At 35.2% G+C, this 16,555-nt stretch overlaps 1 protein-coding gene across 1 annotated transcript in view; it reads right to left on the reverse strand.

Moving 5' to 3' along the window:
* The window catches only part of EFL1 (elongation factor like GTPase 1), a gene marked incomplete at its 5' end in the record, with an annotated part of 79,851 nt that overhangs the window by 43,919 nt on the left and 19,377 nt on the right, over positions 1-16,555 (reverse strand). The window contains 3 exons of the mRNA XM_082005249.1: positions 10,036-10,171; positions 10,828-11,006; positions 11,530-11,681. Coding sequence (XP_081861375.1) covers positions 10,036-10,171; positions 10,828-11,006; positions 11,530-11,681 — 467 coding nt within the window. The remainder of the gene's footprint in view (positions 1-10,035; positions 10,172-10,827; positions 11,007-11,529; positions 11,682-16,555) is intronic.

Here is a 16,555-nt window from a genome sequence, read left to right on the forward strand (position 1 = left end):
CCCTTCAATGTCTTTGCAATTCCACACTTAAGTAAAAGTCTAGCCTAAATGATACCTACGAGATAGTAGTCCAGTTATATTTTTGTTTAGTTATCTGCCCCAAAGTATACTATGACAAATATCCACATTTTACAACTACCTTTTGGTACATGAATTGACCACCTCTGCAATGAAGCTGAAACGCTTAATTCATCTGACAGAAAGTGAATTTTGTCTGACCAGAACAGCTAAAGGAATAGCCAGCTGATTAAAAGAACGCACCTGATTTCAAAAATGTCTCTGATTCAAGTACACAATCACAGTAGCATGAGATGTATCTTCCATAAATATCACTGCAAAACTTAAAATCCTTTAAGAACAAAACTTCTTTTCTGCATTGGTAACTGCGCACATTCCTAAACAATTTGATTTATGGTGTCTTTTTTTACATCTGAATTGCTACACATGAATTTACGTGTAGCAAGGCACGTATTTTCAAACTCATTTGTGCTTAAAGCGATTATTTTGTACCTATTCCTGAAATGACACTGCATGTTCTCATGAATTTTAGAAAACCCACGGCCCCATTAAACAAAGGAAATGTTCCTTTAAAACAACTTTCTAAAAGTTTGAGTCCTACAGCAAACTACTTCTGTAAAGGTAACTCTCCAGTGTGTTTTAGACAAACAAGCCTAATACGATTTTGTGCAGAGGGATAAAAGGCTTAATTATGTAGTCTAAATACAGATCCTTGGTAAATCAGGTAATTTACACCTCTGTTGAAAACTGAACCTTAAACACTAACTCCTCAAAGCAGGCATGCTTGCTGAATCTCTCAGCCATTTACTCTGGTGCCCTAGTGTCCAAGTTCACCCCTGAACTGATGTTTCCCACTTCTTCATACAATATTTCACAGCAACACTAACAGGCAGGATATCCTTTGAAATGGAATTCCGACAACTTTGAGTACAAAACCAAAGTCACTTTGGTTCATCTATCATAGATCTTCATCTAGTAATGGATACCTAAGTCTCATCAGAGATTATCAACCAGTCAAGGCAAGTTAGTTGGTTCCCGTTAGAAGCACATCGTAAGAAAGGAGAGAGCACATGGCTGTACCATGAATTGCCACCTACTAAACAATACTGACATTGTAGTTTTAAAGAGGATACTGGTTTAAAAAACATACAAAACACCAAACACAAAACTATGCTCCAAGTAATTTTTATAAGCAGATCGAGAGAAGGTACAGTTTTCAGGTTCTTCAAATGAAAATGTGAGGTAATTTCCCAAAATCATCAGTGATGTAGCTCAGTATGCTGGAAAGAATCCCAAACGCAACACTACGGATATGAGCTCAGGCCAATCACCTCAAAACTTTACCTTAAGACTTCTATTACCATTTTACATTGGTGATACTAACTACGTCAACACTCTCGTTCTCTTACAGTTCTCTCTTTTCTCTTGGAAAATATAAGAGGTTCATTAGCCAAGTAATAAATATGGCTATTTCTGTAGATAACTGTTCTCCCTTTATTTATACATGGACATACTCAGTTTCATAGACTAAAAATAATACATTGATGCTGACTAAAGAAAGCAACTGTGAAATACTGGGGAAAATCGCTATCTTCTCATTTTAGAGAGACTTGAAACATCACACCTAACCATGTACTCACACAGAAGATTCGGAAATTTTGGAGATAAGCCAGGCAGTATCTGGAACCTAAAACCACAAACAGTTAGCTACTGAAAGGCTGAGTAACATCTGCCCAGAGGCAATGACTACATAAGTCAATTCTCCACCCTTACACGAGGAAAATGAGTCGGTCTCCTTTAACATTGGCCCTGAAATCTGATCAATGTATATTAGTGTAATAATAGGCATCTAATAAATTTGAAGTCCCGAGGCCAAAAATCACTTCTTTCTGAAGCAAACAGAGGGGCGACAGATATGACTGCCTGCACCTCAAACTCTCTTTCCAGTCTATTTCTAGATCTCTTCTATTAAGTAGCTGCCGAGCACGTGCCTGCCGCTGTGCTCTGAGTTTCTTCAAGCAGCAATGGTATGAAATTGTCTTGATTCTTGTTAGTCCCACTGCTGCCCACAGGCATATAAGTAGCACCAACGAACACCAACAAGTCTGGGCAGTTTTCCTTCTGGTACTATTTGGGAAACCTCAAGCACCGGCAAGTATCTGTCTGCATACAAGCCTGAAAGAATCAGGAGCACTTGCCTCACATTTGAAGATTATATAGAAATCTACTTATCATTTACATGAAAGCTCAGATTTTACAGATTATAATAACTAAAAGTTGCTTTAAAACTGATACAGAAGGTTTCATTGCATTCTTTCCTTTCCTCATAAGCTTAATTATTTGAATTTTTTGACATTATAATCCAACAGTGGTCAAAAGCAAACCTAAAGGCATTTTTGGCTAGATTAATGTATTATGACTTTATCTTGAATAATCTTACAAAGCTCAATTTTTAAATATGATTTTAAAAAAGCCCTTGTATTCCAGTGGCAAGACATTTTAAGATCTCAGAATAAACCCCTGAAAATTAGAGAACAGAACGTTCCAGAAGCACTAGAGAATTGAGAAGTGGTTTTCTTCAGAAAGAATTACTACATTTATGAGTTTTAAGAAGCTACAGTTAGAAAAATAGAAAAAAATATAGCTACTCAAAAAGCAATTTAAATTCCTCAAGATAAATTAAAACAACACCCAACCTAAAAAGGCTTTATAAGGAATCTATTAACTATTCAAAGTATTCTTCCCCAAAACACTTTAGCTGAATCAGTAAAGACACACGTCAGTGCCATACCTCTGACCTACGACATGTCATATTGTTTCCTCTCCAGTGATACTGATTTGAAAACAAGGTAATGAATCACTTTTTTCTTTTACAATAAAGTGTAACAAGTCAAATCCCCTGAAATGGAAGCACAAATAAACCAGCAGAAATCGTTAAGGCAAACAAGGTGAAGGAAACTTAGAGATGATCAGCAAAACACACTTCTAATTTCATTCGGTACTACGTCATTAGCTGCGCACCATGTTATGTCACATTGCCCAATAAGCAACATAAACTACTCGGCCTGCTTGTTGGAACCACACAGAGCAAAGAGCAGTAACTGCAAAGGGACTAAGTCCACTACAGCAAAAACAGAGTTAAGAAAACGGTTTTAGTTTCGAGCACTGAAAGAGGCCAAACAACAAGTTAACTATTACATCTTTAGCTCCAAGAAACAACTTGAACATATTTAATTTTTTCAACAGTTCAACTATTCATAAAATATTAATTGGGTAGGAAATTAATATAGATAAAATGATGTCAGGTAAACTCAACAGTTCACAGAGCTAAAACATCATTCAGTAACAAAATCCATTCAATTATGTATCTTTTCCTAATAATGCTGGATTACTATAAACTAGTTAAAAATGCAAGGTTATTTATTGGGTTTAAGATGGTAGTTAGCGATAAAAATCGTAAGTATTCCAAAACTGAAGACAAAGGTTTGAGTTTTCTTTGTTTCATTCACTATCGTGGCTAATTTCAGTAACATTCTTGAGAAAGACTGCCCTCCCGTGTTCACTGATCATAATATGCTGAGATGACACAGTCCATGCAGCTGGAATCACTTCAAGCTGGCTATTCTTTTTTATTATGATTTTTTTTTAAATAATCACATTACTGATTCAGAGAGTGAAATTAGCCCACCAAACGTCTGCACAGAAATAAAAGGCTGGTGCAACAGCAGGACTTTCACAGAAGGTGGTAATGCTTGCTAGTTGGCATCAGTCCTAGAAAGCCATTCTGGGCCCCTGAAATGGCATCGCTGCTTGCAGCTGCTCTTTGCTCTTAACAGAGGCTGCTTATTAAAAGCTCCTAAATTGTTCAATGAAGTCCTAAAGGAATAAAATGCTTGTTAGACACCTTGTAACGAGGTTAGCTATACTACTGCATACCAGGTCTTCACGCTAACTGCAGCTGTATAGTTCCTATCTTCCAAAAGGTGCAAAAAAACCCAGAAGTATGAATCCATAATCACCTACATTCCCCATATCATATTGTTTACACGTCAAGAATCCTGTAAGTGCTTTATAAATAATTAAAACATGAAAGGACGTTGTATGGGAAAACAAGCACTTCAGAAATGGAAAAACCAAGGTACACAGCAGTCTGTCATGTAGCAAGGCAGTTCATAGTGAGCTGCCAAGAGGAGTGACTTCTAGGTTCCTGCTTTTAACAATGTCATGTGGTAAGTTAAAGAAACAAATGCTCTTAATTTGGTCAAATACTTGATATTCGCATAGCTAACTGCATTTGAAATCATGCAGGAAATAATCTAGCCTCCTATGAGCATTACACTGAAGCAACACAAATCTAGCGGTAAGGAAAAAGCTTTGCTTTTAACAGTATTCAACAAAACAGAAAAAGCACTTAAATAGTCATATAGGCAGCTCTAAGAAAAATCTGGGATTTGTATGCTAGCAAACACAAGGCTATTGTTGTGGTATTTGTAGAAAAAAAGCAGTTATACGTGTCAATTTTAAGATGCATGTTATTCTGAACTCGTGTGCACGCAAGCATGAGTGTGAACGTGCAACATGTCGAGATAAATTTTATTCCACGTAACAAAAATGCATCACTTCATGATCCTTCAATTATTTATTCAGAAAAACATGACACTGAGCCAAGTTTACCAAAACCCCACAATATTACTCACTAATACAAGCAAGTACCTAAAACAGTATGTTCAGAAACATGTTCCTTGGTTTTTACATCAGCGTTTGCTTAAATTACTTAAAAATAAGAATGAATACACAGCATGGGAATCCTAGGCCTTTCATCTGTGCATGATACCATCACAAAAAAACTACCTCTTTTTGCCAATTTAAAATACATACCTTCAACAACTGTTTTTGTTACTAACACCACCCCTTTTTTTTCCTGCATTGAACAAAGATGACATTTTGCCTTCAATTACAGGACAGCAACAAGAAAAATAAGAAAAAAGGGGGGGGGGGGGGGAGGAGGAAGCTATTATGTGCATCTGGAGGGCATGCACTTGTTCAATCTTTATGTGCCCAAAGTACATTTTCCTCACATACTGCCTTCAAATTTTTCCTTTGTCACTTCAGGGATCACCCACTAAGTTCTTTTTATTGTCTTCAACCACAAAAATGTCAGAACAAGTGTTATAAAATTATGCTTTTCCTATATTTGTACTTTCCTTTGCCTGGTTTAAATAAATAAATACATAGCTAAGTTTTTTTAATATATGTATACACACATATATATACATCTATAAAGAGAAAGACATTCTTGCATGGGAACAAGCAAATCGACCGTCCCCACTTCCTCTTGCATTCCTCAGAATACAGACTTATTAATGCTTCAAAACACTTACTGGTGCGATAGAGATAGTCTTGATTTAGATGAAATATTCTTAACATAGAAACATAACCAAAATAATTTAAAAGTTGCCTGTAATAATGTTCTTTGTGGAACTTTCAATACTGTTTCAATTTAAGTTATTGTTTTCCTTCCTGATAAAGAAGCAACATTTTTTCGTTCTGAAATGTCATAATAAAAACTGCTTCCTCTTACCTTTCATTAACAAAAAAATTTGAGAAGAAAAATCATTTACATTAGTGTGAATTTTTCTATTTGTCACCTGCATTATCAGTCTCTACAGTTTGTTAAACAATACCTAACACTACTTTGCAAACAGAAGAACTTCCAAATTAAAGCAATTAATGTTTCATGACTGGACCATTTACAGTTTTCCTTTTTATAAGAGAAACTAAGCACTAGTAAGAAGAATAATGATAACTAAACTAGAGATCAATGGATTTCACCCTACAGCCAGTGGTTCATTTCCTGTCAAATACAACACATCTGGAGAAGAGGCTTGGATGGTACCTCCAGTACCACAGATGCTCCCCGTACAACACGGGGGAGTGTCCCAGCAAGAACCTGAGCTTCTGTAATACTCAATAAACTAAAGAAGCTAAACACATCTGGATAGCCAGATGATTGTCTATATCAAACTCCTTGCTATGACAAAAATGTATCAGAGAAAAGAAGGGCAAACCTCTAAAGAGAGTATGGCAATTACAATAGCTTGCTATTTGCATAGCACTAGATTATGCAAACACAGGTCAGTATTAATTATAGTGTCACTAAAAACACGCAGTGATACATCAGTTAAGCAGTCTTTGGAATTCAATATTCAAGTACTGTTTCTCTCCTTAAAGACACAGAAGGACAGTAGTTTCCAAAGAGCACACAGACTTGTGCCCAAGGTCTATGATACAACATTTTCTTTCCAATAGATACTCAGGCAGCTCTCAAAAGGGGAGCACAGAATGTGCCTCGGATGTCTTAGAATCAAACGATTTGAACTGATTTTGAGATACAGATTTAGGTGACATACATAATGGTCACATTTAATGTTTGCAAGCATGGAGTACTTCTATGTTTGGAATGTATGCATGATTTTGATATACCTAGTTATAATACACAAAAGAGATAAGACTGTTTCTGTTAAGATAATAAGGCATCAGCCCAACTGCCAGAGAAGTGAAGCCAGTACAGAAGTTCATATGACCCTTAAGACAGGACAGAGCGATGCAGAGAAGGCTAGCACTGCAATAAGGACGAGTAGGTGGACCATTCGCAAGACAGACAAGACTCTCACTCCCAGGACTCTCCGACCCGACGACCGCAGGGAGGTTCAAATTCAGCAGCTGCATGCCACGCAAAAGGCCTGTGACACGATACAGAAAAATAAGCTGTTCCTGAAACAGTGCATCGAGACACATGATTTATTTTTGGATCAGTATTTCAACATTTTTCCAAATTAAACCTCAAGATACTTTTCATGGCCCATTCCAATGACTATCATGTTTTTCATTCAGCAGTTTCAACTAAATACAAGTGCCGTGTGGAACCCGAGGGCACATTCCTACTCCAGTATAACCTTATCTGCTGCTCCAGTAACTACACTCTCCTCCTGCAAGGTCTCTGTTCATTCCCAGTAGTACAAAGTAGAACCTAGTACTACCAGTTAACAAGTATGATTTCCTCCCTGCTGGCACAGGACCTCTAAAAGACATACAGGGAAAAAAAAAAGTCAAAAATAAGAGAGTACTCTCTCCTCAGAAGGCATTTAGTTCACATACTCCTTTTTAGCTCTCAGAGTGGAGAAATCAATAGTGCTTCTAAATTACAAATTCTACAAATCAGGTGGGTTTATCAGAGACGGGAATTTTACTCTTTTCATAGAATATTCTGACAAATTTTAAAAGAAGATTTATTACAAAGACTTTATTATCCTTGGTTCCCAAGAACTTTTTCATTTGTTTTAAATCATATTTAAACTCCTACTCAAGGACTACAGAAAATGTATAGTAGTTGCAGAGATTGTAAAGATGAAAAATTCTGAATTATAAACAGGTATGTTGAAGGTGGCAGTATTTTGTGTTTGCCATATTACTTGATAATGACATACTGCTTCTAGCTCTTTTACAAATACTTTTGACAAAACATTTGAGCTGCAAACTTGCAATACAAATTAACTAATGCAAAGCAGCCTGCCTCTCCTAGCTTCCAGAAACTCAGAATAATACCAGAAAATAACTTTCCAATGCTTGCCAGAATGGCTATCCCTATTAGACAGGGACATAGCATTGCTTTTCAGCTGGATGTTCTTGAATTCTGTTTGTGTGACAGCTCTATAGTTCAAATACAGTATGGTTCATCACCTTTTCTTCTTACAGTATTTTGCTACAAGTTTCTCAGATTTTTAGCAAGTATAAGGAGATTAATATTTTAAGTAATTATTAATTGAACACAAGGAACAAGGGATGAAATCTTTTCATCTTAAATAAAACAACCTAAGCATCAAGCCACGTCTTTGACCATTAAACCTTTGCATAAGCCAGTAGAAAGAATAAAAAGGCTGCTCACTAGGACCAAGCAGATTCCTCCTTGTAAGAAAGAACCTATAAATAACAGCAAAAAACCCCCGAACCCTGAAGAAAAAAAATTCTGAAAAAAACCTATAGCATGAGTTTTAAAGTGGAAATGGGCAGTATGATTAACTGTGCATTCCTTATAGCAATAACTTAATTATAGAGAGTAAAACCACAGAGCTTTCAGAAAAGCATCCTTAATTTACTAGATAATCTACAAGCAATTTCCTTATATGGCTGGAGAGAAATCACTGCTGTATGCTTTAAAGCTGGAAGATAAATGGCCTTTGAAACAGAAATCACTGTTACTAACTGGAACAACAGAAGTCTTGCATCACCATTGTTACATATTCCTTTCATATAAAGGTACTGCATTTTCTCCTGAGTGTGGTAAACCATCATCAAATCAGTAAAGGTGTTTATTGAATTTATGTAAATTAACAACGCAGCTTTACAGGGAAATGGGAGAAACAAATGAACAGGAAGGTATTTAGAGCTTTTAGTTTTACAAAGTCTTTAAAATAACATCAGATTTAAAAAAAAAATATATATATACTTGAGCTTTTATATTCTACATAAAAATTAAAACCTGTACTGTCAATATATAAAGAGACTAGACAATGGTCTGGTAAAGAGAGATGAAATACCAAACAGTTCGGCCAAGAGCACCGACTGTTAGCTCTGATCTTAAAATTTTAATGAATTCTTCTAAACATGACAAATCTTGTGTCACCATTTAGAACTTTTGTATGACTCAACTAACATGCTTTTCTTTGTGGAAAAGCTAGACCCCACTGAAGAGTAGCCTTCAGCAGTAGAGACTACTCACAACCTTTTGGTAGAATTAACTGGTTACGAAAACATACATTTCTTGAAATTTGGTCCGACTCTTAATGTTAAGGACATAATATAATTCTCATAGTATATTTTTCTCTGAAGGAGGCAGCTCCAGGAGTATTTATTATTTGGCAAGCATGAAAATTATATCCTTTCACTTTTACTGCAGAGTGCTTTTTGGGGGATTTTTTTTTCCAAATTCCTAATAATTTTTTGAAGTAAACATACCATATACTTAATACATCTTGATACTGAAAATGGTCAACTTGAGCATCAGACTTTAGTAAAGTATAATTCAGAATTTTAAAATATTGAACTTCCAAATAAAACTAATTCCCTAGCTACTTAGGTTCTGAACACCAGGCCCATGCTAACAGCAACCAGCATTGTTAACTGCCTAGATTAACAAACTCCAACCCTGACAGAGTACACCTATTTTTAAATTTATTATATATTTACTATAAATGTCTAAAAATTAGACAATAGACATGAAAAAGCCCTTATGTTTTGCTGATTTGTACATGTTCATTGACAAAACTAAAAAAAAAACCCAAAAAACAACCAAATAGCTTTTAATGTTTACACTTCCCAAATTCTAAACACTAGTTTTGATATTAAAAAAAGACAAATGAAGGACAAAACCAGCAAAGAATGCTATTCATATTATAGAGCAAAGCAGCTCAGAACCTGGTACAAAAGACCATAACTCAAAGATTAAGATGACTTACCACTTAGAACCTTGTCCAAGGAGAAAGTTCAAAATTTGCCACAGCCACAGAAGGAATAGTTTTTTAGCACCATAGTTCAAGCAGACCCATAAATAAAACTACAATTATGTGCATCACTAGAAAAGTCATATTACAGAATTTCCACTGTTGGGAAAATACTACAAATAATCCTTACAGTTTATAAAATATGAGACCTTACTGCTGCCTTTGGCAATTCCTGGCAGCAGTACTTACCTGGCAATACTCCAACCTGAGGATAACAGTAAATAAAGCTAGTGTAATCCCTAATTTTCTCCTACTCATCCTTTTCCCTCCTCACAATTCAAAGTTCACAGAAATCACAGTTTAATCATAGTGCCTTCATTTTTTGGACACACAACATACCTAAAAACATTCATAGATTGACGTTTTCTTTTTACTGATCACATCAAAACAATTTCCGTGTATTTTGGATGATATAAGGATTCAGGTTCTAGGAAATTAAATACTAGTTACATCTTACCCAGAACATTTCCTGCAGGTACTTCTTCAAGATCTTCAAGTTCTCTTCCCATAAGCAAGTAGAGACTCTCCAATGTACAGCAAGTCATATGAGGTACTAATGGCAGGTCGTCTGTAGCAGAACACTGGGACGACAGCTACGCAGAGTAAAACAACCAGTATTGGGTATTTATCACTTAGTACTGATAAAAACGTCTTCCTCAAAACCTCCTTGCATTTCAAAGATAAGAAATACATTCTAAAACATTTTCATTTCATATACTTGAAAAATATTTTTCCGCTTCCAAAAATCCAGTCTTGTGGCAAACAAGAAAATGTTACCAAGAAAATAAAAAAGAATGCTTTCTTTGGTAATTGTTAAATGCATAGTACTCCTAGCTCACTTTTCATTGTCACTGATAAAACAAATGTTCTAAAGTAAATTCATAAGTAATGAACTTCTACGATCACAATCTCAAAACATTTAACACCATTTTTTTCAATACCATTATGCACCTTCCTGTTCCTCAAAAGCATTGTTTTTTCCTTTGCGAGTTTTCTTTGAATCAAAGTATGCAAATACTGGGTTTACTGTTAGTTAATGCAACACTGTACTTGGAAGTGTTAAGGTTTATAATGAGTTTACAGACATAATCAGCTGTTACCACAATTACCTAAATTACTTTGATACTTTTTGGAATTTTTTACTTTAACTTTTTTTTTTATTTCTTGAGTGAGCAATGTGTAAAAAGTTAAGTCATCAGTGTTTCAAAAGTATTCCAAGTTATGGCAGCATCTCACTGTCACCTCTTACCTTATGCAAAGACTCAGCAGGATCATATTTTGGTCCTAAAACGAAGATCTTTTGCCCTCTTTGCAACACACCACTGAACACTCTAGCAAAAGCAATGAAAGACTCCTTGTTGTCTGCTTCCTGTTTCATTGCCTTTGAGGTCATGATCTCTACTTGACCAGCAAGCTGTTGCTCTTCACCTAATCAAAGTCAGAAAAACATATGAAGTATAGAAGCAGTTTCTGCCTCATCATCTGAAGAAAAAAATCAATTACATCTTATCCTATCACATCTGGTGATGCATTAAAAGACGGCAAGAATGCCCCATTGTAACTCATAATCCAGTCCTGTTGCTCATACATCGCTTTTGTACCAATTTATTACAAGGGCAAAAGTCCATCACTGCACCTTTCTACTTAGGGTGAAAATTATTTGATTTTTCAGCAGAGCATTTCCTTCAAGCATCATGTACCTTCACTGACTCAAAGCACTGAGATGAAGCACATTCTCAGGCTACAGGAACAGGTATGCATGGCACCTTTACAGCATTTATGAACTATAGCCTTCTTACAAACACCTCCTCACTCTTCGTTCAGTTCCACCCATTGAACTGTTTGGACTGGCAAGTGGATGATTCTTTTTAAGGTACAGAGCCCCTTGACAACACCTACACACTACTATTAAACATCCTATGAGAAAAAAAGGTGGCAGAGCATGATATACCTTTCGTATCACCAGTATTCGCAGTTACTTCAGATGAATTTTCACTTGAGGGCTTTTCTGACAGCTCCTTTCCTTGATTTGCTGCCAATTTTTCTGCATGCTTTCGTTTCACAAGTTCACGACGATGAGCTATTTCTTCTTGAGTTAAAGGCCTACATTGTATTTTAAAGTATTAGTATTTGTAAATGTCATTTATTTTAAAAGAAATTATATCACAATAATTAGGATATTATATTTGGCACAAGTAAAAACTTACTCAGAATGCCTTTTGTCCCCATGATAATATATGTATTTTAAATCAGCTAAAATTAGCAAACTCTTCCTCTACTGTGTTTAGGAAAAGGCCACCATGTCACACTTCTGTTTATTTTGTTAAAATAAGTTAAGTTTCTCCCACTAACATGTGAATTCTCACTTTTTCAAAAAAGATCCAAGCCAGTTTTCAAAATTGCTTTTTACACCATGTCCAGTATGTTATTCTGAGCTAGAATGACAGCTAAAACTAAGCATACAGTGTACTAATCTAGGCTTATCTATACCAAGATAAACTACCAGACTTTGCTTCCAAATACATAGGGATCAAATACTGTCATCTTAAATTACTTGTGGTATCTTTATTATTTTAAGGTAGTCTTTACAGCAAGTCTTCAAATGGAGGGAAAATTCTTTGCTCGCTATAGCTACCTTTCCATAAAGTGAATAACTTCATAAAGGACAAGACTTAGAACAGACAACAACATAAGAAATTATTTTAATATTCTGATGCAGTTGCTATCTACTCACTGATAAATCCTACCTTAAAACGAAGTGCTTTAACATAAGACTTAAAGCAATAAATAATAAAAATTAAAGAATGACATTATCATTCCTACAAAAGACAATACAGACTTGTTTTTAAAGGCACCTCACACATTTTAAACAGCAAAGTGAGTTACACATACATGAAATCTCACAGCATTGCCTGAAATTGTCCATTTGATTTTTAAATCTGGTCCTAAATAAAAATCTATGATATACAGTTATCTTCTAATTTAATAAAGTGCAAACAAGGAAATTAATTTGAGATACTAGTCATCTTCTCCTTCCAATTCCTCCCCTGTTTCTATTAATTTCCCATATAAAACAGCTGAACCTGTGATCCTGCTATAATCATTACAGATACTCTTCAGAATTATCTGTTCTGTTTACTAATTTCAATATGGACAATTTCTCACGTAACATGCTGTCACATGCCTACATTAAAAAAAAAAAAATAAGATCTTTGTCACCGAGGCTTAAAAGCAGGAAAAAATAATGAAGTTATGCAGATACATTTTTTTTTCCATGGAATTAGAATTGATTGGGGTTTTTTTTCTTTGCATTAAGAGCAATGGAAATATATATTGCTTTCCAGCATTAATAAATAAAATTATTTCCAAAATAATAAACCATGCATTTTTTATATTATATGACTATTCTTAATAGAATTCTAACCTCAAAGAAGAAACAGGAATTTTCTCTATCATAAAACTTGCACTTGTGCAACACAACTGGACAAACTAATCACAAAGTCTTAGATCTTGACTTCAACTCAAGAAGGTGAACATAATCCCACAGCAAAACCCCATCTACATCATGTGTTCTTATGCTACACTTGCTCATATAATAGAGGCAAGAACAATGTTTATTAGTATTAAGATGGTTTAGGATTCTTTCAGTCAATTATATCAAGCACACAGTCTCATGAACAGAGCATTAAAAACAAATGTGTCCTATGAGTAGTTTTAGGTTGTTTAATAGCCTTGGACAAGTCACTTCCTCTCTTTAATTTCCACACTTACAAAAACAGTTCAAGATTTCCTCAACAGTAGTAGTAGTAATGATGTAGTAATGAATGATAAGAGGAAGAAAACAGTGGGAAGCACTACAGCAGTAATTTTCCTTTACAGAACAGGCATAGAAATATGATCACTACTTAAAAAAAAAAAGAAAGATATTAACTATTCTACACTCCCAAATAGGGAACCAACCTTAAGGGTCAACATTTTTGTGTGTAGCCAGTAGAGACACTGGACACTTACTCCGTCCTTAAATTAATTAATTAGGGGCAGAAAGCCCTGAACAGATTATGTGCCTGAGACCAACTCACTGCCAGTAAGACTTTTTTTGCATCATATGGATGCTTTTCTGCATACAAGACATTCTGCAAGAGACTTAATTTAAAAAATGTTTAATGAGACCCTTCATGAGTTCTTCTTAGAGCTTTGAACACAGTTACCATGCTTACTTTGAATCCAAATGTCCAGCTCAAGAGTAAGAAAACTACCCACAAATCAAAAATCTCTCTACAAATTATCTAAGAGAAGCACCCAGGATAAAATGTCAAAATTTGAAGCACTTATTTTCAGAACTCAGAACCTGGGAGAGACACATTACATGTCACAGAAAAGGCAAAGTAAGACAAAATTGCCACTACAAACTTCCCAGCAACATTTTTCTTTTTCTTTTTTTTTCTCCTTTAAAAAAAACCCATCTCTTAAACAATCATTATGACAGAATTAAGAATATGTATCTCTCAAATTTGGGATAGTATGGTATTTCTGTTTGATTTGATTATTTTATTCCAAAAGAGACTGAGGTTCAACACTACAAAATGCAAAGCAGATGGTGGAGAAGAAAACTTTTTTATGATGATTTTTTTTTTTCCTGAAGGCAGCTGTTCAAAGCTATTTAAGGGTTTGGAATGTCTGAAAAATTCCCAGAGGAGAAAGATTGATAGAGAAAGTACAGATGAGACAGCCAAGGGTGTCATAAATGCAGTCTATATAAGATGGCATAGTATACACATGAGGACATATGTATGCATTCCAACACATTTTATTGTCCAAAAAATACTTTTCATTTGTGTAAATAACCCTGACTGTAAAACATTAAAGTTTGTTTCTTTGTTTTTCCTTTTACATGGTATTTTTTCCAAAGTATCAGTATATTTAGACATCAGATATCCCTAATCACAAATGTTCAAGGTACCTTAAAATTCGGAATGCACTGGTGTAAGTTGCAATGCATATAAGAACAGCTAATTATATTCTCCATTTGATAAGAAGCAGATTGAGTGTGGGTGGGACTTTACCTAGTAGGTACAACCTAGACTTCCATCCTGGTTTCTGTCAGTGTCAACTTCTATAAAATTAGTCACTCCCAGTAGTGTCATTAGAAACAACAAAAAGATAATGTTGTCAAAGAAAACCTTATATAGAATTGTAATACAGTCAAGCAGAACACAGAACAAGATTAATGCACATAAGGCACTGTATCTAAAACAAAACCAGTTTTAAATTATACCGTGATTTATTCAATTTCTCCAGTTGGTAAAACCAGTCAGAAGGTGAATCAATTTTGAACAAATGGTGCTCAGAAACCAGAAAAAATTCCCTTTTCTTCCTCCCTACCATATTTCTTCTCTCCCCTTCTTTCACTCCGTAAGAAAGGATCTACAGCCTCATAATATTGGCAGAAAAAAAACGGGACCATGCAGTCACACAAAAAACAGAAAATGAAAATTCTGGAGCAGAAAGAAAAAGAGACATTCCCTACCTCCAGAGAGATGCTGCAGCATCCAGACACCACACACGTGAACCAGGCACAAGTAATAGAGCTGACACAGATGGGTAACCACATTATTACTAACTCATCTTAACCTCAACCATGTAGTAAACAAAGGCTATGGAAATAATAATGTGGAAGAGAGTATGATATACATACTCTTAACATTCAGTAGATCGTTGATTAAATGCATCAGATTTCAGGTAATGTAAGCCGACTTCTTTATTCACGCATTCCCCCAGGATAACTCATTTAGTTCAAACTGAACGGCAATCAAACTTCTTCATGCAAGCAATCCTCTGAATATGATAGCTTTTCTACCTTTCCATGTCCTCCATCAAAGAGAGACTTCATTCCAAAACATTTCAAAAATTCATACTGAATAATCAAAACAAAACCCCCAAACATAAATTGGCCTATGATTATTAAAGGAAACGTTATGTTTATTTTTTTAACCTTTTAAGCTTCAGATCATTTTAAAAAGCAAACATCACAGTCAGAACATCAACTGATTTCCAAAAGATTGATACTGCCTACAAATGTCTATGATGCATCTCCCATCAGCCACTCAGTTTTTTAAGTGGACAAGAATACTTTCTCTCCATACAGTTTTTATCGGTTTAAATTCCATGAGTTCATGGACACGTGCTTGACTTCATGAAACCAAGGGGGTAATTTCTGTTAGCAACTTTAAATCTAAGTATTTCTAGAGAATCTTCTGGATTACTCTTCATGACTCTGCTCTTCAGAATTAAGTTCTAGTTAAATCATTGGCTGCTGTTCCGCTCACCATCTGGCACTCAAAGACTTCTGACAACATCCCTAAGAACACCTCTCAAGCGCAGTTTGTTTGCTACAATTCAGCACAGACTTTGTCCAGTGGTCTTCCTAATCCTTCTGAAATTCATTAATTTCTGGATTAAACTGCTTAATGTCTGTGGAACTATTTCCATTCACAAACTAATGTATACTTGCAAAGATTATTTCCTATCCTTTCTATTGCAACTGAAAGCACTAGGCAATTCACAGTAGAGATAAATGTGTATAAACAAAATGAACAACTGAAAATTATCCAAACCAGAATTTACATAAAATTTCTGTATTTCAAAACACATACAACTATCTTAGAGGGCTCCTGCAATGGGGAATACTTGATAACTGTTTTGTATTATGTTATATTCAGGACACGGTTTAGTGGGCACGGTGGTGTTGGGTTGATCGTTGGACTTGATGATCTTAAAGGTCTTTTCCAACCTCAACAGTTCTGTGATTCTGTGACATAGCAATTATCATTCATTCTGAAATATGAAATGAAACCAACATACCAATACCCAGCTGTCATACACTGCCTTGAAAAACACTCTTGACTGATATACTGACCTTTGATTTATCTCAAATACTAAATGCGCAATAAAGATGAAACTTCAAGCAAAACTCCTCC

Source organism: Phaethon aethereus, assembly GCF_964289735.1.
Source record: "Phaethon aethereus genome assembly, chromosome: 12".
Classification (NCBI taxonomy): domain Eukaryota; kingdom Metazoa; phylum Chordata; class Aves; order Phaethontiformes; family Phaethontidae; genus Phaethon; species Phaethon aethereus.